Genomic DNA, 27976 nt, shown 5'->3' with positions numbered 1-27976 from the left:
TAAAAATGAATTATCTTCAAATTTCATAAGTGAAATTAATATTAAGGGGTTCAAACTTTTGTTCTCTTGCCTATATTATTGGTACCATATTTTCCATAGCAGATACTCTATAATTTGAGGTTCTAGAATCTAAATCCGTTAAAAGTTTATTCAGAGAAAAATTTTCGTATTCGATTTTGTAACATAATATATTGTCTGCTTTAATTAATAAGCATATTAGGTTAAATTTTAAAATATATTAAAATGCTTTCCACTGAAAATTAAGTAAAATAAAATTAAATAAGAGTAAAAATGAATACAATATTAAAACCTTTTTAATAATATTATTTAAATTTTATAATACAGAAACAAACTCATTTGGCAGAATTTCTGAAACATTTTTTCTCACGATACTCCAGCGAAGAGTTCTGAAAAGTCCTCCTTCCCTTTTTCAGTCTACATTTAAAAAAAAAAATTTTTAAAAATTAAAAAAATTAAAGCATAAACAATTATTTTTTTTTTTTTTTGTATAGTAAAGATTTAGATAAAAGAAAAAATATATTACTTGAATTGAATCTGTTTCAACATCTTCCACTGATAGCGTTTTGGTAATTGATTTATTCTTACGCCCTTCCTCTGTCCAAAGATTTTTAAGTGCCTTGGGTACTTGAAATGATAAATTTCTACTGCCAGACCTAAAACACAAAATTAAATTTATAGGGTGTCCCAAGAAAAATGGAAATAGTAAAATATCCCCAGAAATATTCATTGGATCAAAATCTAAAAATATTTTCATAAGACGCATATTAAAATCAACCCCAAAAACCCTGGAAGTATACCTGAAAATTTAAATTTTCAGTTAGTAGCCAGTGGACTTAGTAGCAACTTTTTTCTTAATGAGTCAGTAATCGCTATAGGTAAGTCCTTTTCATAATCAATATCATATTTTATCTTTATTTATTGTTTAATATTTATTTATCTTTGCATTTACATTTCAATTTTGCTAATTGCTTTTTCTTATTTGACTTTCCATTATGGGGCCTCGGAGCACTGACAACAGAAAAGCTCCTGTATGTTAGCAGGCAGTGTGTCCCCTGATGAAGTACTGTCCTGCTAACATATCTTTAAAAAACAAATTTTGAATTTTTTTTTCTTTTTGAAGGAGTTGTTTTTTGACTTTTTAAATTAAGTCTCTTCTATTTAATAGCAACTTTTTGAAATTTCTTTTTTGTTTGGATTAAAATTCATTTTTAAAAAAAATCATATTAGAAATCTACAGCTATAAAAAGTTAATTCACAAATATAAGTATGTGACAAAATTTAGTTAAATATACTCACTCACTTTAAAGAACTTTATGTAAAAATATTTGAGGAAACAAAATAAACTCATGTTTGTGAGAATTGCAACACCATGAAGGACTTATGCGAGTGTGCTGAAATTTTCAGGAAATGTAAAATAGAGCATAATATGCAAATGATTAGAATTACAGACCCGTAACGCATGTGTATGCTGAGCAGCACCCTCTGAATGGCGGATGGATCCTAACAAATAGACGGCTGTAGCGACACATGTATGGTTATTGGTGGTTATCTGCTAGTGGTAAACGCTAGTTCAGACATTACTTATGCCTCTTCGTCGAAAGAGAATGAGATTTCAACAATTTACGGAGTTTGAAAGGGGGAGAATCGTTGGCCTTCGTGAAGCTGGATTGTCTTATCGTGCAGTAGCCGCTCGTGTGCAGCGTAACAGCAGCACAGTGATGCGTGTTTGGAAACAGTGGACGAACGAGTGTCAGACAACTCGGGAATCCGGGAGTGGATCCCGAAATGTCACATCAGCTCGCGATGATAGACACCTGGTCCGCATGGCGCTGAAAGACCATACGGCTTCCTCTAGACAACTGGCAGCACAGTGGTCAATAGCTACAGGTGTTTCATTGTGTGCTTCATCAATTCGTAGACGTCAACTGCAGCCTGAACTGCGCGCAGGGACTCCTTTACACAGGATCACCATCACGCTAAACCATAGCCGCTTGCGACTACAATGGGCCAATAGCCAGCATAGGGACTGGTGTGCTGATTGGCAGCGTGTCGTGCTTTCTGACGAATCCCGCTTTAATTTGTGGTACCATGATGGCCGCATTCGTGTCAGAAGCTATGCCGGTGAACGTCACCTTCCGGAGTGCATTATCGAACGCCACAGTGGACGAACGCCCGGAGTTATGGTCTGGTGTGCCATAGCATATCATGGACGATCTCAATTGCTACGAATTGTGGGTAATCTGAACAACAACCGGTACGTCAGTGAAGTTTTACAGCCCCAAGCTGCTCCCTTCCTTCAAGCCTTGCCAGTATTTCAACAAGACAATGTTCGCCCTCATATTGCTAGGACTGTTCAATCCTTCCTTGCATTGTAGCAGGTACAGCTTCATCCTTGGCCTGCGTATTCCCCAGATATGTCACCGATTGAACATGTGTGCCATTTCGTTGGTCGGTGCCTCGCTCGTGATCCTCGTCCTGTTGTTTCTACAGACGAACTTTGGGTACGCATACAAACTATATAGAATGCTCTTCCTCAGACAGACATTCAAAATTTGCTTGACTCCATGCCACGTCCTGTAGCAGCGCTTATTGCGGTGCGTGATGGCCACACAAAATACTGATTTCAATCTCTTGTTATTGTTTGCTTGCTTTGAAAGTTTAATAATTTATTGGTACCACTACCACTCAACTGTGTAGTAAATTTCATTCAATTATGACGATTCCTTCATGGTATTGCAATTTTCACAAACATGAGTTTACATTTAATGTATACATTACAACTTTGAAATACGTTAATTGCTAAAAACAATTCTCCCCCCACATAAATCTTTCTACAATTTGATAGATTCTGAATGGTCGCACTGAGCATTTTAACAATTCTGTTCTATCATTTAACAATCTTTTAAAAAAGTGATGGGAAAAAGTCACTGGTCGTTTACTCATGTGGCGATTGGAGTAACTCTCAGGTAGACTTGAAAATAACCAAACTCAAAAGGTGAGACAGAAGGTCAAATTTGCAGCAATTAGATGGGCTTTTCTCCAGTAATGATATGTTAAAATATTTTTGTTTGTTAAAATATTACAAGTGAAAGTTGTAATAATTAATATTGAAAGCAAATTAAATGAGATTTCATTATATATAAATGGATAAAAGTTATCGTCAACTTAATATATTTAAAAAATGAATAAAAGTAAAAGGCTCTACTTACATGCTTTGAAATGAAGTGCTGGGTGAACTAATGGCATTATAAGTTCCGGATATTTGGGATTGGCTATTTACAGATTCTTGAGCAATTGAAACATCACTGAAGCTTGATGTAATGTCAACTTTGGATATATGTTGACCTTTTGAATCAATAAATAAATAAATTAATTTGAAAATAGTTTGAAATCTGTATCAATATACATTTTTACTTCAACAAGGTATGCAAAACAACAGGTGAACACTTAAAATTTTTTATTCCAATTTACAATTTTAGTAAATTTTAAATGATTTAATTACAATTTACATTATGCATAAAGACCTAATAATTTTTTTTTGAAATATATTTGTATTTATTTTACTTATCTATGCTTTAAATGAACATAATTAAATATCATAAAAATATTTTTTATTAAATTTAAAAAATTAGTTATGTGCGTAAATACGGTAAAAAATATGGTACTTTGGGACTATCCTGTCAATGCTCGGAATGTGGAAATCCTTTAGCGCCATCATAATGAAAAACAGTTTCCAAAATAAAAATTCTAAACACATTAAAATTTATCAAATAATAATAGTAAAATAATGATAACAAAAAAAATGTAAATGCGTAATTAAAAGAATCAAAACAAACTAAAAACTTTTATTTTTTTATAATTATACATTGAACAATCAAATTTGTGGTTGTTGGTGTAGAAGCTACCTTTTGGCGACAATGGTTGATGGGATAATCCCAAAGTACCAAATATACTTACAGTAAAGTTTGAAGAAAAGGGAAACATTCTTTTCATTGGGAAAAATAAAATGCAATAAAGATAAATATGAAATGTTTATTTCATATTTATATATAAAATAAGTATTATCATATTATTAAATATAAGATAGATATCTAATTAATATGGAATATTTAAAAATATTGAGCAGCAAATTTTATCTTTACAAATCTTGATATAAATATGATAAATTTTCTCTATGTTTTGCAAAACTATCTTTAGAGAAAATTTTTATTTTAGGTAATACATTATTGAAAGACACATGAACAGTTAAACATTGGCCATTAATAGGATTATTAATTAAAGATTAAATTTTTATGAATTAAATATTATCAAAACATTTTAAATAAGAAATTGAGAATCTTTAATTATTTTATTTTATTTTAAATATGTTGCTACAGGTATTGAATAGTAAAAGTGAAACAATTGTTAAATATTAAATTTTAGAGCAGATGTAAGTAGTATAGCAATTGCATAATAATAAAAATATAAAATGAGGCAATTATTATTAAAAAAATTCATTTTGGAGTACAATGAAACCTCTCGAGAGTGATCACTCTTTGTTATACAATAAAATGGTTGTTAATGGAGGTTACCAGGGGTGATTGTGCTCCGGAAAAAATCCGGATTTTTCATAGAAGTCCAGAAGTTTTAAGAAATCATCGATCACATTTATACATAAAATTTCTTGTATATTTTATTTAAAAATATTAGAACTAGAATTTATACTTGGCATCTCTTTAATTTGTAAATATTTTTTCTGGTAGAATAATAAATGCGATTAGAGATAAAAGTAAACTTACAAATAATTACTCATTTAAATTATGCTGCATATGATCCATTTAGAACATCACAATTAGAAAATTTCAATGATTTAAATTTATAAAGGTATGGATTTTTTTAATGATTTTACTCAAGAAATTCTCATAGTAAAAGAGAGTTGGGCCCACAATCACCCCTGGGTTACCTCCATTGACTTCAAAATGTAATTGAAGGTACATGATTTTACACAAGCCATGTTAATTTTTATTTATAGTCATTTTTTTGGAGTGGAGAGGCCACTTGTGCTGGCATTATGAAAACCTGGTCGATTAATAAAATTTAGCGTTCATAAAAATGGTCCTTTTTTCTAAAATGAAATATTTTTTTAAAATTTAACTTTGACTCTAAATCATTGATAGCATTGATTTTAGTGCCCTCTGCCTATAACATGAAATTATCAATCTCTCTTACAGATCATGAAAAAGACCTCGCTAAATAAGAGCCACTCACAAATATTTTAAATACACTTGAATATACTTATTTGTTCTGTTAATATTTCTTATATTTTTTCGTGCTCCTTATTTGGCCTTTTCCAAATTTGGTGCATAGGTTTACCTGGTCGTTGGGTGAGGTTTTGAAGGTCTCTCCTAAAGGTTTTATTCAACACAAAGTCTATGGAAAAAGTTCTGTGCCTCACAATAGTAGATGTAAATAGAGGAGGTTTCATCAGAGAGGTGGTCTTTTCTAAAGGTTTCACCGTATTTTAACTATAAAATTTTTAAATACATTTGTATGATTTACAAAAATTATACAAATGAAGCAATTTATAACTTACTTTCATCCATTGAGATAGAATTTGAGCGGTAACTAAGAGGCTGGTAACAAAATCCACTTTCTTCTAACGATAGCACCAAAAAATTGTCCAAAAATGTCAAGGAAGGATCAACCTTAAAAACATACATAATAAAAGTTACACAAAGAGTTAATAAAACTTCTCTATTCATTAGAGACTTCAAAATGGCATAAATCATTACAAATATTAAGTACCTTTTCGTTTACATCATATTCTTTGAAAGTTGGCAGGGTGTCAATGATAAGCAAAAGCTGCTTTAAAGCCTAGAAAGAAAAAAAAAACTTTAAAAACCATAATCAGGACAGTTAAATTTTACAAATATAATATAACCTTGATTATCTGAACCTTTTTTATTCAAATACTTCGGTTTAAAGTCAATTCAGAATTTTTTACACATGCATTAGTTTTATTCCTTTTCATAATAGTCATACTTTAGCTCCTCAAGAATCTTTTTTTTTTCAATAATAATATTTTGATCATAAATAGTGCATCCCACTAACTGCTGTTTGAACATAAAAATTTCTGAATGAGTAATTGATGCAATAAAAAATTTTATTTTAATTTTATAACCAGTTCTAAACAGCAGAGCCATTTTTGGGTTAATGACTATTTGTGTTCAACTTTGTATCTTTGTGGACTCCAAAGATAAGACAAAGAAACTACTAAATCAAACATGGCGACAAACTTGCCTTCGTGGACTTAATTGTTCGAACCAATCCACATTTGTTCTACAAGGAGAGGAAATTCACAAAACCTCACATGGTTAGCCCAACATCAAGAGGATTCTAGCACATTATAAATCTAACACTGAGAATATATTATGTCAGCAGCATTGTGGTCAGTGCAAATCGGAAGCAAAATTCGAATCAAACAGCAAGCACTATGATTCGAAACTGGGCTACATCATTGGAAGGTGAGCACTCTATCCCTTGAGCCACCTTGGTTCAGGCATAATTATTAGAGCCTAAATTAATTAATTTTCCTAGATAGGTAAATATTCAGATGAGAAAATTAAAACAAATTTACAAGCTGAACTTTACAGCTCATATTTTTAAATTCAACTTAATTTATTATCTGTACTTTTGAATGTTTTAAGCAGTGATATTAAGATTCTATCATGTATGAGTGTTAAAGCTACAAGTATTTTTAGACTCTTTAAATATTACTTTGCACATTGATGCAATGCTATTCCAAAATTAAAATTTATGCAACATATATGTTTTAACAATAGTCACTCTTATGTATCGAATTACAAGTCAGTTTTAAAAAATCAGTATTAGTTTAAAAGAATGTAAAATATGTAAACATACATTTTTTTCATTATTCATTAAGTGAATTTTATTTCACTCATTTTTTGTACTTAATACAGTGCTTTTCCAAATAATAAGTTTTAACTTTTCACAAACTGTTTTTATATAGAACAACATCAGAGAAACACCCTTGCTGTGTAAGAAAAATATTTAGGGAAAATGTAACGAAAAATTTTATTAATGACAAATAAAATAGGCTTTTCTTTTAGTGAAAGTATGTATGTCATAAGCTTTTTGCAAATGTTGCTGGTATTTCCATAATATACCAAGTACCATAGAAAATCCTTTATTTTTAATCAGCCTTTGACATATACATACATTTGAGGGGGTAAAAAAAAAAAACATTTTATATGATGTTTTAATAAATTTTAAAATTTGACTTGGTAGCATTAATTTATTCAGCCAAGTGAACAGGAAAATAATTTTTCAAACAGTCTTCTATCTATTCCTTCAAATGCTAATTTTAAAAGATATAATTAATATGTTCCTCTAATTACTCATTATGCAATTAAACCTAATTTAAATTCTCTGAAAATTTATTAATCTAATTTACTGCTTAATTCATTTTACATAAATGCAAAAAACTGCACTAAATTGAGAAGAAAAAAATAAGTTATAAATACACACCTGTTGAGCAGAATAAAAATTGATATCTAAGCTCTTTAAAAAGGTTGTGAAATCTGGTGTTATTTCTTTACTTTTCATAAGTGTGTCAGTCAAAGAAATAAATATCCACGTCATTGCACTCTCATCAGAAATTGGCACCAAGTAAGGTAAAACTTCTTCAAATTCAGAAGTTGAATTTAAAATCTAAAATAAATTTAAAAGCAAAAAAATTTTCAACGATAAATGGGCAAAAGAAGAAATCAAAGCTATTATAGTATTAAAATCTTAATAGAAATATTAAAAAAGAAAAGTTTTCTACAAAAATAGGGAAAATATATATATATAAAAAAAAGAAGAAATATACAAGATATGAATAAGAACTAAAATAATGTAAAAAAATAACTATGCAATAAAAAACCTTTTTTTTTTAAATTTTAAGATAGTTTCAAACTCTCATTATTTTAAACAAAATATTAAACTTATATTAGTATTCCCATTTTACAATTAACATGACTTGAACTCAGAGTACAATTAACATTAATAAAAAATTAAAAAAACAGGATATGCAGCGTGTATAAGTTATATAAACAGTATGATTCAATATAAAGTGCAAACAAGTAAAACACTCAAACATTCACAAATGGATAAAAATTGCTTCATTTAACACAGAACAGAAATACACTACAAGGGAACATTTTGAAATCCTTTAATCATAAGGAGCCTACAGATCTTCAGATTATATGAAAAACATTAGATATTTCTATGTTTATAAACATTTTTTTTCCATAACTATTAGATTTGTACCAATTTCATTTCAAATAATGTCTATCTTTTAAATTTATAATTAATATTTTATGAAAAGACACATTTTAAAAGCTATAACTGTTGGTGAAAACAGTTAAAGGCCATCTACTTAAAAATAATCAAACCTATCGGTGAAATTTGACACCAACTGTCGTCAAGAAAACTGAAAAAAAAGAAAATTCCTCCCCTCAGATAAGAATACTATTCTGAGGATGTTGACAAGTCTGCTAAATTTGCTATTATCAACTTTTTTTAATAAAACACAAAGAAAAAGTATTGTAATTTAAGAAAAGTTCAGCAAAAAAGAATTAATAAATTAATAGGGAGCTTGGTCCCAGCTTGCCTTGCTCCTGATTGTATTTAATTTTATTTGTCAAACGGAGTTGAATAGCTAACAAATCAATGTTTAATTTTGTAGTCCTGTAATTTTGAACCCAACCCTGAAGATAAGGGTACTCCTGCATCAAGCATTGGGATAATCTAGCCTACGCGGAGGATTTTTTTAAACGAAATTCGCATTTGTGTTACAAACCAAGAAAACCTCCCATGGTTAGCCCACCGATAAGGCAATTATAGCCCTTCATCCGCCTACCACTGAGGATATTTACAAGGATATTTTAAATTTAATATGTATTATTTAATATACTTTTGAATTTTAATTGTTATTTTTAATTTATTACTCTAATTCCATACAATGACTGAACAGAGTTTTACTTAAAATTTGCAACAAAAGTAATAAATTTTTTCAATTGTAAACAGGAAAATAAATATCTTAATAATAAAACGTTTCATAAAAAATAATATGTTATTAATTTATAATACAAAAGAGCAACACTTTTAGTTTTAAGTCCTTAATTTTTAAAATTAATCGAAATAAAAAGTTAATAATAACAGAGAATAATAGATGGAAGGTATGATACCATTAAATAATAAAATGCTTTTTACCAATGGATTATTTCTTTATTTATCTTTTATAAACATTAAACTGATGATATCTGAAGATTTCCAGATCATCTATGTTAATTATTACTCCTTCATATTATTTTTTTGGCCAATAAGAATTGACTGACAACGATGATATATTGTTTTATATTATTTTTTTTTTAATATTATATAGAAACATATAAATATAAAACTTACAGAAACATAAAGTTTAATAAGCTCATAAGACAACTTTTCTTTCCTCTTGTACAAATCAAGACAACACTTCTTAGCAAGTTCACGTAACACAGTATCTGATTAAAAAGATAGCAGGGAATTATTTTCACAGAATTTTCAAACTCAATAACAATTTGAAGTTAAAATAATACAAAAATATATAATTTGAAAACTAAATAAAAAAGGGAGAATAAAATGAAATTTATACTTTTAATATTAGTATATTACAATAATAAATTATCAATGAAATTAAATGTTATGAGCACAAATTTTATTTTTATAATCTAAAAATGCAAAAAAAGCAAATTGTAAAATAGTAGAAATAGTTAAAAATAAATAAATAAAATGAATTGTAATGCAAATTTGCTGCTAAATGTGAATAGCTTCATAATTTATTTACACATTATCAAAGAAAGAATAATTAACATTTATACATTTTTAATTCAAAAATAGCATACTATTGATATTATAAGGTATGTTATTTATTTATGATTACACAATGATATTTAAAAAGATTTAAAAATCAAATTCTCACAAATGTTTAATTTATATTTAACTTAGTTTCTCTTAGTTCTTACAATCGAAATAATAGGAAAATTAAAAAAAAAATTATTATTAAAACCAACTTTTCAGCAATGTACATTTAAGCCAACATTTATGGTTTTCAGTTGCAAACAAAATTTTTTTTCACAAAATATCAAATTAATTTTATAACAACCTCAATTCAATTAACTTTAAACCAAACTATAAGTGGTTAATTAAAAATATTTATACCTTGTGATATATGATTTATAATGTCATACACATCAGTTGATGATAAAACTGAACCAGTCTCATTCAAAACTAAAATATTAACCGTTATATACCATTCTTTTCTATCTGAATATCTACAATCCAGTTAAGAAAAATTATGTTTCTCAATTATGAACCTAAACATTATGAACCTAAAACTAAACAAATAAACAAGGTTTAACAAGTTGTAAGTCAAAAAGTTCATAGAATAGCAAAATAACAAAATGCTGTTAAAAAGGTTTAACATTTTAACAGCAAATGCTGTTTAAACATTAACTAATACTATTTCCTTTGAAATCACTTTTTTAAGAACTCTAAACCAAAGTTATAAAAAAGGATACGCTTTTGCTAATTTTATTATTTTTAAAGACAACTCCTTTTTCTTTGCATCTGTTGTAGCAGAAATCAAGAAATCCAACATTTTCTTACAAATTGCCTGGACATTAAAAGGGTTTGCCAAGTGGTATAAAAGCTCCAAAGTCTAAAATTATGTGGTTTGCTGTAATCATATGAAGTACAATGATACAAAAGGTAAAATCACAATAGCAACAAACAAATCTTAAACAATACATAAATTTAATGATTAGAAAAACATTACTGAACAGGTTGAATTAATAAAAAAAAGGTAAAAGTGAGAAAAATACCACAGATAAAATATTTCAAAATTATCACTTGTACTAGCTACCAAAATAAAAAAAATTCGTAAGACAAAAAATTAAAATATTCCATTAAAACAATATATATAAATACTCCTTTAGGAGAATTTGAAACTAGGGAGTTTTAACTCAAATTATCTATGTTCATTTCTATTTTTTTAAAGAAATTTATTCTCTATTTTAGTTTAAATTAAAGTAAAAATAAACTGACACAATAACCTTACAAATTACATAGCATGTATTCCTAATTTACAATTTATGTTCAAAAAGAAAAAAAAATCTCTCACATAATTCAAGAATTTTAAGTAAAAAAAAAAATAGAAAACACACAAGCAAATTATGTAATAAAAATATAAATATAGAAAATAGAATAAATATCTTCATCAAAATAGTCAATGTTCATCAAATATACTACTGAACGGAAATTTCAGAATAAAAGAACTTTTTCACATATTTTCAGATATATTGATATATATATATTCAAACCAATATTAGAAAAATAAGGAAAATAACGATATAAAACTATACTGCTGTGCAAAAGAAAAATCAACGTAAGTGACAAAAAATTCAAAATTGAGATAGTTATATATAAGGCATTTTTAGATGATAATCTACAAATTGAAAAAAAAACTTCGAACATAAATTTCGTTTCATCAATTTTCTAAAATTCTATTTTAGCTATATGTGTGAAAAGAAAATTGCTGCAAAGTCACTTTTCTCGAAATCAATCGTGAAGCACTTACGCTGTTTTTTGAATTGCACGGCAGTATAGGCCTTGTTTCCAAAACATGTAATTATATTCCTCCATTTTTTAACTAGATAATTTCTACATAAAAGGGGGAAAAAATAGTCACATATTTAAAGAATTTTTAGAAGCCAAGAAAAGTCACACACTTCACAAATTTTTTGTGTGAATAGAAAAAATAAAAATAAAGATGGTAACGGCGATACAACTAAAGATGTATGAAAAAGAAAACACAAAATAGAATACCTCATGATCATCAAACTTTTCAGCTAAAATTAAATTTAGGAATGATTTCTTTTAAAACAAAATTCAAAGTTAATTTTAAAATTTTGAAACAAATTCAAACTTTCATATTACAATTAGCATGCATTTTAGGATAAATACAAATATATTTATGTATATATTTTGGTGTAGTTTTATTATTATATTTTTCAGTTTTATTTTTCTACAAAAGGCATTTTTTTATGGACATATATTTTGCAAAAGTAGCAACCAAAACTAAAATATAAATTTACGCTTTCAACAAAATAAAACAATTTCTCAAAAATATGCAAAAATACAATATAATTTATAGAAAAAAAATTTCCTAACTCATAAAAACTTAACATTGACAAGAAAACCTGAATTAAGCCTAAAAATACAATCTTACACAATGATATTACAATGCAAAGAATGTTTATAAAAGGTCCTTAAAAAAATTTAATAATGATAATAAAAAGAAATTTGAGGATTTGATCTAAAATTTTGAACTATTTATTTCTTTGCCTTATCCCAAAAAGTAAATAAATTTATAGATTTGTTTCAATCAAGTTTTTCAAATTTCCAAAGACTTTGAAAAGTGCTATGTATTCACTCTATATCAAGAGTAAATAGTTTGTAACTAAATAAGTGATTCTAAGTAGTGACCAAGGATTACGAATGTAATCTTGAATATACACCCAATCAAAATAAATAATAAAATAAAATTTAAAAATGCTACTTAATTTTAAAATTTCATTTTTAAGCAATATATGCAATACTTAAAATTCAAATTTAAAATATATTCTTAGAAATCAATTAGAAAAATACATATTTAAAAAATAAATAAGCAGAATATTTTTACTTAGAAAAAAAAAGTTTCAAATTAATATATATTTTAATAAACTTAATTTAAAAAATATTTTTGTATCAATAACATTATCACATTGTTCAATGAAAATCTATAATTAATTTATGGCTAAAACACATAAAAACATTGCAATATATCACATCATATTTAAGCCATTAATTGAAAGAGCAACATTAAGTTTTCATAAGGTTAATGTTTAAATTTCGTACAAAAAAAAAGGTAATCAATATGTTCATTCTTCAATTATCACATTTAGTCTAGGAAACAAAAGGTTGTGCATCTGGGTTATTAAATTATTAAAATTTTTTTTAATAAAAATCAGCTTAAAATAACACTCATTTCAGTATTTACTAACATTTGAGAAATAAAATGTAGATTTTACTAGCAACATTTTCTAGGCTACAAGTAAAGTGTTTTAATACATCATACATAATCATGTAAGTCAAAAAGAGAAATTCAAAATTGGAAATAATATAAGCACTTACATTTAGCGAAGTGAAAAAGATGTATATAAATCTTAATCTAAAGAAGAATTTTTAAACCATTATTTATAATTACTTAAACTATTAACACTCAACATCAGTACTGGCAATAGCACCATCTATTGAGGAATAAAAGAAGTAGTTTAGCCATCGGTGGATATTTGATAGCAAATTTTTTTTTAAAATTTCTTCAACAAATACGGAGAAATTTGAGAACATACGGGTTAACTGGAGATAGTCGTAAAATACTGGAGTCTTTGTTAAAAAACAGGAGACTTGGCAAGTATGGTTTACTCACAATTATTAAATTAATTAAACTTTTTAGAATTTTAACCACCAAATCACAGTAATTCAGGTCAAATATCAAACCTTATGCTGCAAAGTTTCATCTGGAAGCTTTAGGCATTCCATTATAATTTCCTGTTGAGCAGCAGCAATGCTGGGCTTCAGACTTTTAACAACTAAAATAAGAGCTTCAACACCTAAAATAAAATACATTATAAATATATGTAAAATAAATCAAATTAATTATCAACATAAATACATTCATTTTATGTAATCTAAATAAGCTGATCAAAAAGTGCTATAAAGCCTGACAAAAAAAATATAGTTGGTCTTTAGTTTTAAAATCAGCTCAATCTACAAACAAGGAAAAGGGATTTATCAGAAGGGTAACGTAATAATATAGTCAATAATAGTTGAGAGTAAGAAAAAAAAAACATGGTGCTAAAGAAACTATAAACAAATAATGTTGAAACTTGTGTTCTTCAGAATCTCAATGATCCTTTTCTTCATTCTGTGCTTTGGTGATGAAAGAAATGCTTTATTAAAGCACTAAATTTACTCTAAGTCTCATTTTGCGGCATTATTTGTACTCTTTTTCATACACAACCATTACAGAGTCGACCAACAACCAGTTCACCTCTTGACCGTCACTTTGCTTCTTATGCACATGCACTGGTACACAGCATTAAGTATAATACTCTGCTATATCTGCATATGTTTCTCACCCTAAAAGTTGTTTTTCTGGTATTAGCATACTGCACAGAGCAGTTCTACATATAAGTTACGTATTGAGAGATCTGGACTTTCCTTTTCTCCTTTCGAAACTATTTGGCTAAATTAATATTTTTCTTTATTTGGAAACTATCAGTGAGCAGTAAAAATTCCAAAGGACAACAAATTCATTTTTACTCTGAAAAAATATAAGTAAGTAAAATAAAAATCATAAGCTCAGCAAACTATTAACTCACCTATTAATTTTAAGTTAATATTTCTTGATTTGAGCAATGTTGATACTGATGCTAAGGCCATTTCAACAAGATCATTAGGACTTTCTATACAACTGATGGTATCAATAACTTGATATAATATTGCTATATAAAAAAAATTGAGATATTTACTAATTTTAAACAGTTCAATACAAAAATTATTAATACAAATGAAACAAAACAAAAAGATATACCATGAGCCAAAGTTGATTGAAGAGTAATCTGTTGTAGAGTTTTCTTTAACATAGGGACAATTACTTGTGATTGTCTATGAAATATAAAAACACTTTAAAAATTGAATTTTACTTATTTGAGATTGAAAAATGTAATCTTAAAAAGTTTAATAATCTAATTTTTAAAAAATATTATGATTCAAAGTAACATTCTGTGGAATTGCTACACAAAACAGGAGAAAAAATGTCACCATGAATATTTCAAAACTAATTGACAAAAATTATAAGAATTGAACTAGGCATAATACAATATCATAGCTTATAATGTACTAATGGGTAATTTGTGGAGATGTTTCATTAAATATGTACAATAATTCATGATAATATGAGACAGATACAAAAGAAAGAAAAAAACTGCTGTAACCCAAGGAATAAAACTCATATCAGAGTTACTCGGTAACTAAACATTTAGATGTATATTTTTAAATTCCCTTTATTTATTTCAAGCAAATTAGATCAACTTAAGAAAAGTATTATAATATTTTTTAATATATTGATAAGCATTAAAAATTAATTATAGCAATCTTGGAAAATATTGAGTCTGAAGGTAACATCTAGAATGTGAAAACTAGATGTTACCAGGTAGAGATCAACAGCCTATTAAATGAATGTAAATTGTTAGAATTTTCTCCAGAGAAACCCATTTCTTCCAGGTAGCTAGAAGAAGCAGGAAAAATCATAGAAAATAGAAGAAACTAAAAACAACCAATACAATTGTTTAGCAGTAAGTATTATAAGAAAAGTATTATAATAATTTTTTAAGATATTGATAAGTATTAATATTATAGTAGAAGAAAGATACTTGGAAAGTAGAAAGTCAGTAGAAGTAAGAAAGAAAGTAGAAGAAAGATACTTAGAGACTATTTTTAAAAACCAATTTACTTTTTTTTAATATTTTAAGTTTCATACAAAAATTTATAACTCTCATAAATCTTTATAGTAATTTATTTTTATATAGGATTGATATTTTTATTTTCCAAAACAAATATGCACACATGTTTTAATTTATGGTATGTTCTATTTATATTAAAAAAAAATTAATACATATCTAATAACTGCATACAGAATTATTTTTATAGATTTAAATTTGATTACTATTTCAAATATTTCCTTTTAAAACATATTGATTTTTTTAAGATTTTTCACAATTCCTCAAATTTTTTATTTTTTGAAAGAAAAATACTTTGAAATATTCTAAAAGGAATACAATATTATGGTATATGACAAAGAAGGAAGACTTTAGAATTGCATAAGAGCTTTAAAGAACCAGTTGTAATGAAATTCATTAAAATACAAAGATTAAAAAGTGGGAAAGACATATGAGAATGGAAGAATACAGACATGTCAAAAAGATTTTCATGGCAAAATCGTATAATATACGAGCTAGAGGAAGAACTAAAACTATAATATACATTGATTTCCTTCAAAAACATCTTAAAATTAAGAACAGAGAAACAAAAGTATCAAGATGGTAATCTGTTCTTGAGAAGGCCACCAGATTGTTGGGCCATTGAAATTTGAAATTTTCACTCAATTTATGAATATCATTTACTTTTTTGTAATTTTAGAACTAGTTTTTTAACTTATAATATGAGTAAAGCCTATGAAAAACACTATAAAGTTATTAAAATTATTAGTTAAACTTTATTACAATATTAAACTGCACGTATAATTGATTTAATATTTGATATTTCTTGTATTAAAACATTTCTCTGATTTCTTCCAATTGGACTGGAAGAAACATATTTCTTTTGATGTGGTTTTAAACATTTTTGCTTTGGTTCTGTTCCCTATGAAAGAAAATGGCTATTTCAGGTTCAACATCTAAGAATAGATAAATTTTCAGTTAATTGCAATTTTTAGCGGTATTAATTGATTAAAAATATTTTGAACTGGAAGTTTTAAACCAAAAACCGCTTATGTTCAAATTTTTTTAATCAAAAAAAGAAATAATCTGTGATATGTAAGAAATGATTTTTAAATTAATAAAAAGGCGAAAAAGATTCGCCTATACAGAAAAAATAAGTTTATTTAATATAACAGCAACTAAATAATAAAAGGAAATATAAATTACTTTATAAAAATAAACTGAAAGTTTAAATTAAATCTGAATACAATTTAAATAGGTTATTTTGATACTTTTTTATAGGATATTAATATTTCAAAATTTCTATTTGCAATCATGGAGCAGTTATGTCACAGTAGGCCAAATTTATTGTAAAAAAGGAATTTTTTGAAATAAATTTGTTGATTACATATTCTATTAGCAGGAAATTGTGTTTAATTATTTATTCAATGCATTAAACTTCAATATTACACTCGTTTGTTAGCATTGAGAAAAAACAATTCGGTGTGTTTAAAGAATGACACTTGAAAATAAAAAGAAAACAAGATGGAACTTCAAACTGGAAAAAAAATGGAAAAAATAACTGTTGGAAACTGACTGTCTTCAAACTGGAAAAAATAACTGCTTTTAATAACAACAAATAGATTACTGGAAATTATAAAAATCCATAAATATTCAAAATATTCTATTTTATAGCAAAAAACAATAAATAGAGCAATATACAATCCTGTATAACAAAACAATAAAGCAAAGGGGAAAGATATAAAAAAATTTGTGAGAAATAAATTAAGAATTTATCATAAGAATTAGACATTAAATAACTTACTCAGAAGTTTTCTGGAGGTATTTAAGTAGTTTCAAAATATCTATTTGTAACCATGGGGCAGGAATATCACAATAGGTCATGCTACGAGGAACTCTTCGCAATAAAATTTGATTCTGAAGTTCAACAAGGCTGTCGATCAAATATGAATAGTCACCAGATAAAACCTGCAGTGAAGTTATGAGGAAAAAATGTGACATTTAATTACTTGTTTCAAAGTAATGTGAAAGACTAGTTTTTTGTAAAACAATTAGAATTAGCATGCAAATTTATAACAAGAAAAAGATTTATTTTAGCAGACAGAAATTTTGCTAATTCGATCGGTAACGTCAAAGAAGAGCTGCATTAATGAGATATTGAGTCGGTCTACTATTCATTCTTAATAAAGATTTGAACACAATATTGGTACATAAGCACACTACACCAGTGATTTACAATCTTTTAATGGTTATAATTTTGTATATAAAAAAAACTTTTAAGCCTACTAACTATTAAATATACAAGTGAAAAAAATAATAAGTACATGTATATATTTAGCGTTTACCTTGATCGCTGAAGAATTAAAGCCCTGAACAACAAGCATAGTATCTTCCTTATTGACTAGAGGCCACAGAGAGCTTTTGAGTGACGCTACATCCCAATAAGACTATTTAATCATTCCAAATTTCTGATATTAGACATCAAAATTTATCTCGATTAGATTCTCGACTGAGGCCCATGACCCAGTAACACACTGTTTGCAACCTACTTAAGAACTGCAGCTCATGGATTGGGAATCGTTGTCTGCACTACCAGAATTTTGATCAAAGGATAGAAATAACCAAGCCTCAACATCAAGTTCCCCAACTGTGTGTAAACTTTAAAGCCTCTGAAACAGCCAGGGACAATATATATAATATTGGAGTGAATTCCATTAAAAGCTGTGTCTAGTAAAAATAATCAAATCCCAGCAGAAGTCTTAGGAAGGAGAGACTAAATACGCCAAATTGACGAGGCATCTTGCTATCTTGTCAATGGACATACTTTATGTAATCTTTAACAATATCCTTATTGAAAAGATCATTGCATTTAAAATATAAATTATGTTTATAGATAATATAAGAAATATAGTTTCATAAAAAGAAATATAGTTTTTTTTCTATTAGAATAACTAAAAATTCCCATTCAAACAATTAAGCATTATGTAAAAAAATATTCCACATAAAAGAAATCTTTATATTCAATAAAGGAAAATAAGATACAAAACCTATAATACATACTGGTGTACAAATTTAAATTGACTGTAACATTTTAGATTTATGATTGAGATTAAGTGGACTTGAATATATTTTTTTAACTGACCAATAGTATATATTCTAAAAGTAACAATAAGTTTGAATATTTAGCCGAGGGACAAAAATGTATTTGTGGATGTGAAAATAATTTAATCAATATATAATATATGGGTAATGATTTAAAAACTGCTTTTATATAAACATATTTAAAAAATAAAATAAAAAATCCTCCTCCTTAAAAATAAATTTAAAAAAATAAAAGATGACACAAACAGTTGTACTGATAATTAAATAAATGTAAAAAATTAAAAGATATCACAAACAAATGCACTAATAACTAAATAAATGCAAAAAATAAAAGATATAAAAAACAATTACGCCCATAATTAAATAAATGTAAAAAATTAAAAAATATCCTAAACAATTGCACAGATAAAAAAATGAAAACACAATATTAGAACAAATAAGAGTTAAGAGACAATTATGAACATTTCTTTACGCATTTACCTGTACAATTTTATAGAGAACACAAATAGCAGCAGAAACAACTTCTAAATCAGAGTCCGTTAAAGCCTTCTCAAATTTAGAAAAAGACATTTGATATGCACTTGCACTATCTATTAATTGAAGACAATGACCTAATGTTAAAATAGCAGATTTTCTAACAGATGATCTGCAAAAAAGATTTTAGAAAAATTAGTTGTGATGAATTAAAAACTTCCTTAAAAATAATTTATGGAGGAAATAATTACTTTGGGTGATTTAATTTGTCCTCTACAAGGTGAAGAACATCATGAACTGTTTCTACATTAATGAGGTTACACACAGCAGTTAATGCAAGCAGAACTTCCAAATAGTTAGAGCTCAGCAGGTCCTAAAAGGAGTAAAATAAATATGAATGTGACACTAAACATGACACATAAAGATTTTGAAATGAAAAGCATTTCTGTGAAAATAAAATTCTTTTAAAATGAAAATAAAAATGAGAAACAGTTCTAATGAATGATAACAATGAAAACAGTAACCTATAAATTTTTTTACAAATTATAACAATAAAATGAAGAAATAAAAAAAAGAAATAAAAAAGCAACAAGGAAGCACTAATTAAATGGAAAGTTATTAAAATGCTTTGCCAGAGAAATAAAAAAAAAGTATCTGTACTAACTAATTTAATCTAGTCTTATTTAGGTCCAAATATTTGTTAATCATATTTTAATTTTGTTTTTACCAAATTAAAGATTCATTCAAAGTTTAGCTATTAACTTCCAGGTCTAATCTAATAACTTCTAAAAATATTTGAGTAACATACACATTTAATATTTTTAAAAGTAACCTCCACCTCTGGTTACGGGAAATGTAATTTAATTATCTGAATTACAGGAGTACTTTTCAGAATGCTGTTTCTTAGTCTCCATCCATATTTTTTTTTAATAAGCAAAATTGTCATTTTTAGAAATTAAAAAGCCAGCAAAAGTTTAGTCCTAAGAGTATTTCCTCTATACAACTTCAGAAACAAAAAAAATTTACGAAAGAAATAGGGTTTATGGTTTAATATTGCTAAAGCCATTAAGAAAAATTAAAATTAAAATCAAAAATCAAAAGTCAAAATTAAAGAACACTTCAAACAAAGACATTAAAAGTTTCTAAAAATTTTACCAGCCAAACACAAAAATGTATTATAACAGACGGATGTTACACCAATACACAATGGGTATGCATTCTATATAGGATTTTCAGGAGTTACTAGACTAATCTTGAAAATTAATAGCCCTACCTAGTATAATGTATTAAAGGATTTTTTTTCTTCTTACTAACATTAAAGCTTATTTTCTTCTAATTTTGCAAAATTAATAATAATAATAATATTTAAAGCTTAGAAAAAATCCAAAAATAGATATTTAAAAAAGATCTCATGTTACATTGTAATGAATTTTGATGATCTATAATCTCCAAATTACACTCTGTATACATTTAAATAACACTTTCTTATATATTAATTGATAATAGCTAAACATATGCAAAGTTTCCCATTGTGCAGCCATAAATGCAATAATCATGGTACCTCTTCCAAAAGTTATTTCAAAAGAAAAAATTTAAGATATTATTTAGAAGTTTTCAGAAAAAGAAAATTCCCCTTTTTGAAAAAGTTAAGCTCCCTAATTAATAACTAACATAAAAATTGCTTAATCATAGAAATGAATAAAATAAACAAAAATGCAACACTTAATATTCATTTATGTGCTGATTGAGTTTTCAACTTTAATTGAAAATTTATAAACTTAAAAAATTGTTGTTTGATTTATTAAGTTTAGATATTAAAATTATTTATTAGAATTATTTTATTTTTTATTGAAATGAAAAATATATTATTTTATACATTTCAGTATTTAATACTTTTTAATTAATTAGATTTGAAAATATTCATTATCAATTTGGAATAAAAACTGGTAGCATTCAGAGAAAGAATAAAAATGCTAAATTCATTGATATAAACAATGCATACTTACTTTTTGAATTGTGTTTATCAATAAGACCACTAACTCGTGCTTCGGATTTAGAAGATATGCAACAGCTGTATACCCTAAAATATAACATCATACGTAAAAATACATTTATGTAATCTATCAAAAAATTAGCAATATAAAAATGCGAAATAAGAATTTTTTTTAATGTATAGATAATTTTTTAAGTTATGTTGTCATGATAGTTTTTATGCTAAGAAAACAGGTATATTTATATTAAAATTTTAAAAAAATGATTTTTAAAGGAATTGTATAACATTAAAAAACTTTCTGAAATTACTAAAAAGTAAAAAGAGATATAAAAAACACAAAAAAAAAATTCTACCCTAATAAAATTTTGATATAATGATCAGATTTTTGCATACTAACATCGAATTTTAATGGCTTGGGGGAAAAATATGAAATTGCAAATTAATTAATGCCATTGATATTTAGACAACAAAATCAGACACAAAACATATTTTTCTGAATAAACCAATTTTTTTGAAAATTTAGATTCTTGACCCTCAAAATATAAGATTCCATATTAATGGTTTGGTGAAAAAAATATGAAATTTGAAAATTAATTAATGCCATTGATATTTTAAACAACAAAATCGGACACGAAACATACTTTTTCTGAATAAACAAATTTTTTATAATTTGGATTTTTGGCCCATAAAATATAAGATTACATTTTAATGGTTTGGTGAAAAAATATGAAATTTGCAAATTAATTAATGCCATTGATATTTTAAACAACAAAATTGGACACAAAACATACTTTTTCTAAATGAACAAATTTTTTATTTAGATATTTGGCCCTCAAAATATAAGATTAACAACAATCTGAAAAATATTATTACAATAGTTTAATCAAAAGAGTGTTCTTAAGTTGGAAAATCTCAGTGTACAAATTTTACTTTTTGCATATTTCATGAACAGCAAAAAAAGTGTATAGTTCTACACTATTATATGGGCAATTCCATATGTGACGGAATGACATTTTGACTTGCAAAATAACAATTAATTGAAGTTTCTATGTATCTAATTTCAAATGAAATTTTTTTCTTCTCATGCATATCATTATTATTGGCGTAATGCGCTTCATAAACTAAAAAAGCAGGATTTTCTATCTTTTTTACTTTTAAATTTACGAACTTTTTATTTGCGTGACGGAATGACATTTTGGCAACCAAGCTTTTGGCATGCCGCTTAGAACTGGTAGTTTCTGCGAATTTTGCAGCTATTATTTTTCTGAACTATTTTATACTTTTAGTATAATGTGTAAGCAATGTAAAATGTGAATTTGGAAAATTAACCTCAGGTTGGCTAGCAGTTATTAACATCTATTTGCTGTGACGGAATGACCGTGACGGAATGACAAAAAGTTTACTAGAAGAAAGCCTTCATTTAAAAAATGTTTTATTAATATGTAAATGATAAACAGAATGTAACAGATAAACAGGATTAATATTTATGTAAGAATTAGTAAAAATTTCAACATTTTGAAAATTAGGTTGTCTCTGAAGAGGTTTTATATCTAACTTGCCAATGTTACATCTTATCTTCGTTCTCAGGAAATTTATGCATATTATTAAGACATGTGACGGAATGACGTAAAAGAAGTTACTTTTATTTAATATAGTAAACTTAAAATGTTTAAATTTTGTTCTATATGTATATTTTTATCAAAATATTGCAAAAGAAAGATACATTTCTTTTATTTTAAAAGTATTTTTCAAGAAAACAATTTGAGCACAAATGTGAACAATTCACTTGTCAGCCATGTGATTACTTTAGAATGCTGCCAGATTCAAAAAATTTAAAATTATCAAAAATGAAACGGCAATATGTAGACTTTGGCTATTTTTGAATATATTTTTAAAATTAAAATATGCAATTCATAAAAAAAAAAAAAAATTCACTTAAAAGTTGACACTTCCGTGGAATTGCCCATATACCATACAATTATAAAACTCATTAACTCACAGATTAAAGCTTCCAACGGACAATATTTTGCAAATTACTGCTATCTCCCATAACTGCTGCTACCTCCACCAAATTCACCACCATCCCACCAAATCAAAAACTTTCTGTATACACAATTATTAATAATTGAATTATTTATAATTAAATTATAAATTTATAATGAATGAATTTAAAATAAATCATTTTATTATGATAAATATATATTATTATGAAATAATAAATTTACCATTTTACTTTAAAATGGTTCAAATTTTTTGTTATTTAGTTGCAATACCTTTCATAAAAGAAAGTTGTTTTGAATGTAGAGAGTTAAAAGTTAATTAAGTGGCTCAAAATTGAAAATTTTAAACCATGTTTAAATATTTCATTAGTTAAGTGAATAATTTAAACAACAGAATATATTTAAAAAAAGAAATCTTTATTCGGTGAAGGTATGTTTTTGTGTCTGATTCTTGACTTAAATTAATCCCAACACTATTTAAATAAGCACTTTTAGAATTAGTACAAAATTTTAATTAATAGGTGGAAATCTGACAAATATATATTAAGCTATATGGTGCCTACACATCATGCGCTTGTAAAAATTTAAATAATAAAAATACATTACAATATACAGCAAAAAAATTAATAATAATATAAATAGTACCTGTGCGTTTTTGCTGTAAATTCCCTTTTTGGGCAAGCTTTAAGCAATGAATATAAATAAAGGGAGTAGGAAAACCCATAGTTTCACAAATCATGCACATATTTATAATATCTTCTATTTCTTCCTATAAAATGAAAAAAAAAATTTAAAATTGGATATTTCATAAAAGTAAATTCCTTAATATGACCTAATTTTGTTTTAACATATGTTATTAGTAAAGACATAAAAAAAAACTCTACAAATTAGTAATATGTTTCAAAAAGAAAATTCTAGCATTTTTAAAACTTTACTTTTATTTGACAATCTTCTAAAACAATTGTTTTTTGCAGAAATTTTACTTTTGTTCAACCCATAGGATTTAATAACTAGCTAAAAAAACAATGATAAAAAATTTATTATTTCAAGAACATTCCAAACAGCAATAAAATTTACACTTAAATATATTGTTGTTAAAATAAGCAATCTTAAATAATTACTAGTCCTGTAGTGAACTAAATTCAATTTGACAACTAATTATACATGCAAAATAGGGTCAGGTGGGGTAAAATGGGTACATGGGATAAAGTAGGTAATGTTAAAAAAAACATCTATTTCTTCATTTTAAATTGAGATATTTTGTTTAGCATTTTAGAGACATTTACCGGGATTGTGGCAAACATTTTTATTTCAGTTTTAAAAACTGATGAAAAATATAATGCTATAAACAATCTGTTCATGATCAACTACAGCATGTTAAATTCTGCTGTTGATTAACTTTCTTCTAATATAATTAAGAGCTGGCAAAAACTATTAATTTTATTTCAACCTGTTAGAGGGACATCTAAAGAACAGATTTACACAGAAGTTTAAGAATAAATTTCAAAATTCTTTTCAGTATGAATTTTTTTCTGGTGGGGTAAAGTGGGTATACGGTTAGGCTTAGCTGAGTGTTGTATCATAGGCAAAAAAAATTTTAACTCCTGTGTTAGCTTTAGAAAGTATCTAATGCTCTATATTTTATAATAAAATAGCTAAAAAATAATTTACTTGTTTGATCATAGTCCTAGATAGTAATTTTAACACTGAAAACAAAATTTCCTTTAAATTTTACATTTTATTAACAAAACAATAATGAAGATAAACAAATTTGTGAAGGGTCTGTCTTTAAGTTAAAATATTTTGTGAAGGGTCCGTTTTCATGAAAAGATATTTTATGAAGGGTCCGTTAACGGACCCAAATTTCTTCTAAACAGACCCCTGTAAACATATTAATACTGCCAGTAAAAATGGAAGAATGATCTCTTTAATGTTAAAAAAATATATAAAAATAAATAAATCAATAAAGAAAAAAAGAGTTTAACGTGTTTCAGCAACAGTTCCTATGAAGTCTGGATAGAAAAGTACTGAAAATAAAAATCACACTCATGAATTTTACTGTAAAGCATGTTATATAAAGACATTCACCATATATGTTATAGGAAAATTATCCCTATATGTAATAGTAAAAATGCACACCATGTGAAGTCATATGCAATATTAATATAAATTCACAATGAAACTCGTATAAAATAATTTCACAAAAGATCACTTTTAACTTCTAATTAATAATAAATAGATACAAACAGCAGCTATATCAGGCTCAGCCAGCCTCTTTTCAGCTTCTGATAAATAAGATTTTATTACTTCTTCTTTTTCCTGAAAGTATAAAAATACATAAATTAAATGTAAGCGAAATAAAAATAAAACATTTAAAAAGCGCTACAAAAAATGAAATGCAAGTTTCATATTTTCAGGACTCTGACTCAACTCTCATGCAAGTGAACAACCCTTTATCTGAAGGTCAAAGGATGACAATCATTGAGTTAAACAAAACTAAACGCCACAACTTTTCACACATACCTTATTACACACAACCTAAATAATTTTCAAAAGCAAAACCTTTTTTAAAAAAATTACAATTATATTTTCAGAAGTAAGAAAGATGTTTAAAAATTCTTATAACTATTTTTTTGTTAATAATTACAGTTAAGTCTATAATCAATGTAAGTACTCAGAAAACTAAAAAAAAAAAAGAAAAGAAAAGAAGAAAAAAATGCAGCACACAAGCAACAAGTAAAAATCATACATAAAATGTACACTTGTCTATTATTCGTATGAAATTTATAGAGAAAAAATTAAAAATACACAAAGCTATACATAAAGAAAAAAGATTCTAATAAATGGCTAACTAAACTAAACTCAGCGGCGCGACAGCCCAAAGAGGGCCAAGGCCTACTGTGCCCATCTCAGTTTTCTTGACCTTTGGGCTCTGGGGTGCAGGAGCAGATGTTCCGGTTAGGTGGTCAGCCGAACGCGAAACCCCCAGTGTTCAGTTCCCAAGCATGCTTGGTACTCATTTATCAACCCACTGAAGGGATGAAAGGCTGAGTCAACCTTGTCCGGCCCGAGGATTGAGCCAGGGACCTGTGGCACGACAGCGCGAAGCGCTACTGCTCAGTTGTGACCTATTACCAGAAAAAAGAAAGAAAATCTAAAAACACTGAGATAAAGATTTACGGATTTCTTTTGTAGAACAGAACATTAAGTGATCACCATTCATTCTACCACTTACAGGGGTCTGTTTAGAAGAAATATGGGTCTGTTAACGGACCCTTCACAAAATATCTTTTCATAAAAACGGACCCTTTACAAAATATTTTAACTTAAAAACGGACCCTTTCACAAATATATATGTATCTTTTAATTGGACCCTTCACAAATTTGCTTATCTTCATTATTGTTTTGTTAATCGAATAAACCCTTCCCACGAAATAGGTATGGGAAAAAGTCAGATGTAAACGAACTAAGTTCTGTCTTCGGCAGACGCTTCTTCCTTTATTCGTCCGAAATGAATATTCTGCTGCAGCAGTATAGGCTAAATACCAAATATTTGTATGTTGCATCTCTAATTTAGTAGCAGCAATTGCTGCTTATTTTTTAAAATTAAATTTTTTTCAATAATAATTTTACAGTGTTGAGCATAATCTTGTATGTCTTTACAATTTAAAAACTCCTTGAAAAAAGTTTTTTGCCCCTATTTGCACAAATTCACAAAAGCAGGACCTTGGTTGAATGAATGTGACTTAGCGTTTATTTTATATTCACAAATTACTAGTAATTTTTTTACAATTTTACAAAAATGGACCTTTCACAAAATGTCTTTACAGACCCCTGACTTATCTTCAACTACATTACCATATACACAATGTTGTATGAAGTGTAACATTTTTTTTAACATTTCAAAAAGGCAAGGAAGGAAAAAGATTGTGTTATAAGAGATCCAGCCCAAAAATTTCCTTGATTGCTCATTGTTCAGAGGACTGGCTTAGGACATGGGTGACAGGAAAAAGAGACGTGAGGCATTATGTGTCAGCTGGCTTGAAGAAGGTAGGTAACTAGGTTCATTGTTTGGTTTTTTTTTAAAAAAACAACTTGTAGGTATAAGTTATAGAATAACAAATGACTAAAAATTTCACAAAGATCAAAAATAAATGTTCCGAAAATATATAAACTAAAAAACAATATTTTGAATCATATAACAATTTGAATTGGTAAGCGTAATAATCTACACATTAACGAGAAAACAGTAAAGCAAAGGAGCAGAAATATAGCAATGCTAAATAACTGATAAAATTACCTGCTCTGACTCTAGTGTTTTTAGCTTTCTGATAACAGATTTGGAATCTGCAAGCCATGGTAGCTGATACTTTGAGGAAGGTTTACTTTGACCGCTTTGAAACAGACCAGAATTATTAAAAATAGAATTCAGTGATTCGAATGTTTTCCCAACAAATTTTGACATTATTATAAGAAACGCGCATTGCACAGTAAAGCATAAAACTGTTATTTTAGAATAAAAACATTGAATAGATACTAAATCAAAAAGAATAAGATATTGAATGTACACTTAGAAACATAATTAGAAATAAATTTAGCACCGGAAAGGGATAAAATCGAAAATAATTGACAGATCAAAACAACTAGATTTAAATTGATTGATTGATTTGCAGAACATCACGATTAACTAAAAGTGCGCTTGTAGCTTTGTTAGTTTGTTATTTACTGCTCATAGCTGGTTTGAAGGACACTTCTCACTGAAT

The 27976-nt window shown here is 26.9% G+C and overlaps 1 protein-coding gene across 1 annotated transcript; it reads right to left on the bottom strand.

Annotated features, from left to right (window-relative positions):
- Positions 1-296: 296 nt before the first annotated feature.
- On the bottom strand, positions 297-27976 carry LOC107436829 (uncharacterized). The gene is made up of 19 exons (XM_016048643.4): positions 27514-27976; positions 25461-25532; positions 23859-23982; positions 21227-21300; positions 19472-19593; positions 19227-19392; positions 17449-17612; positions 14738-14811; positions 14526-14648; positions 13642-13754; positions 10623-10762; positions 10264-10376; positions 9472-9566; positions 7549-7731; positions 5806-5874; positions 5594-5705; positions 3231-3366; positions 545-674; positions 297-435 (listed from the first exon to the last, which is right to left on the bottom strand). The coding sequence occupies exons 1-19, from the start codon at positions 27676-27678 to the stop codon at positions 385-387; spliced, it is 2226 nt and encodes a 741-aa protein (XP_015904129.3). The 5' UTR covers positions 27679-27976; the 3' UTR covers positions 297-384.

The sequence above is a fragment of the Parasteatoda tepidariorum genome, chromosome 10, assembly GCF_982258835.1.
Source record: "Parasteatoda tepidariorum strain Cologne lab strain chromosome 10, Ptep-v5.0, whole genome shotgun sequence".
Lineage (NCBI taxonomy): Eukaryota > Metazoa > Arthropoda > Arachnida > Araneae > Theridiidae > Parasteatoda > Parasteatoda tepidariorum.
The sequence above is the reverse complement of the archived record's forward strand: the minus strand, read 5'-3'. Positions and strand labels throughout refer to the sequence as shown.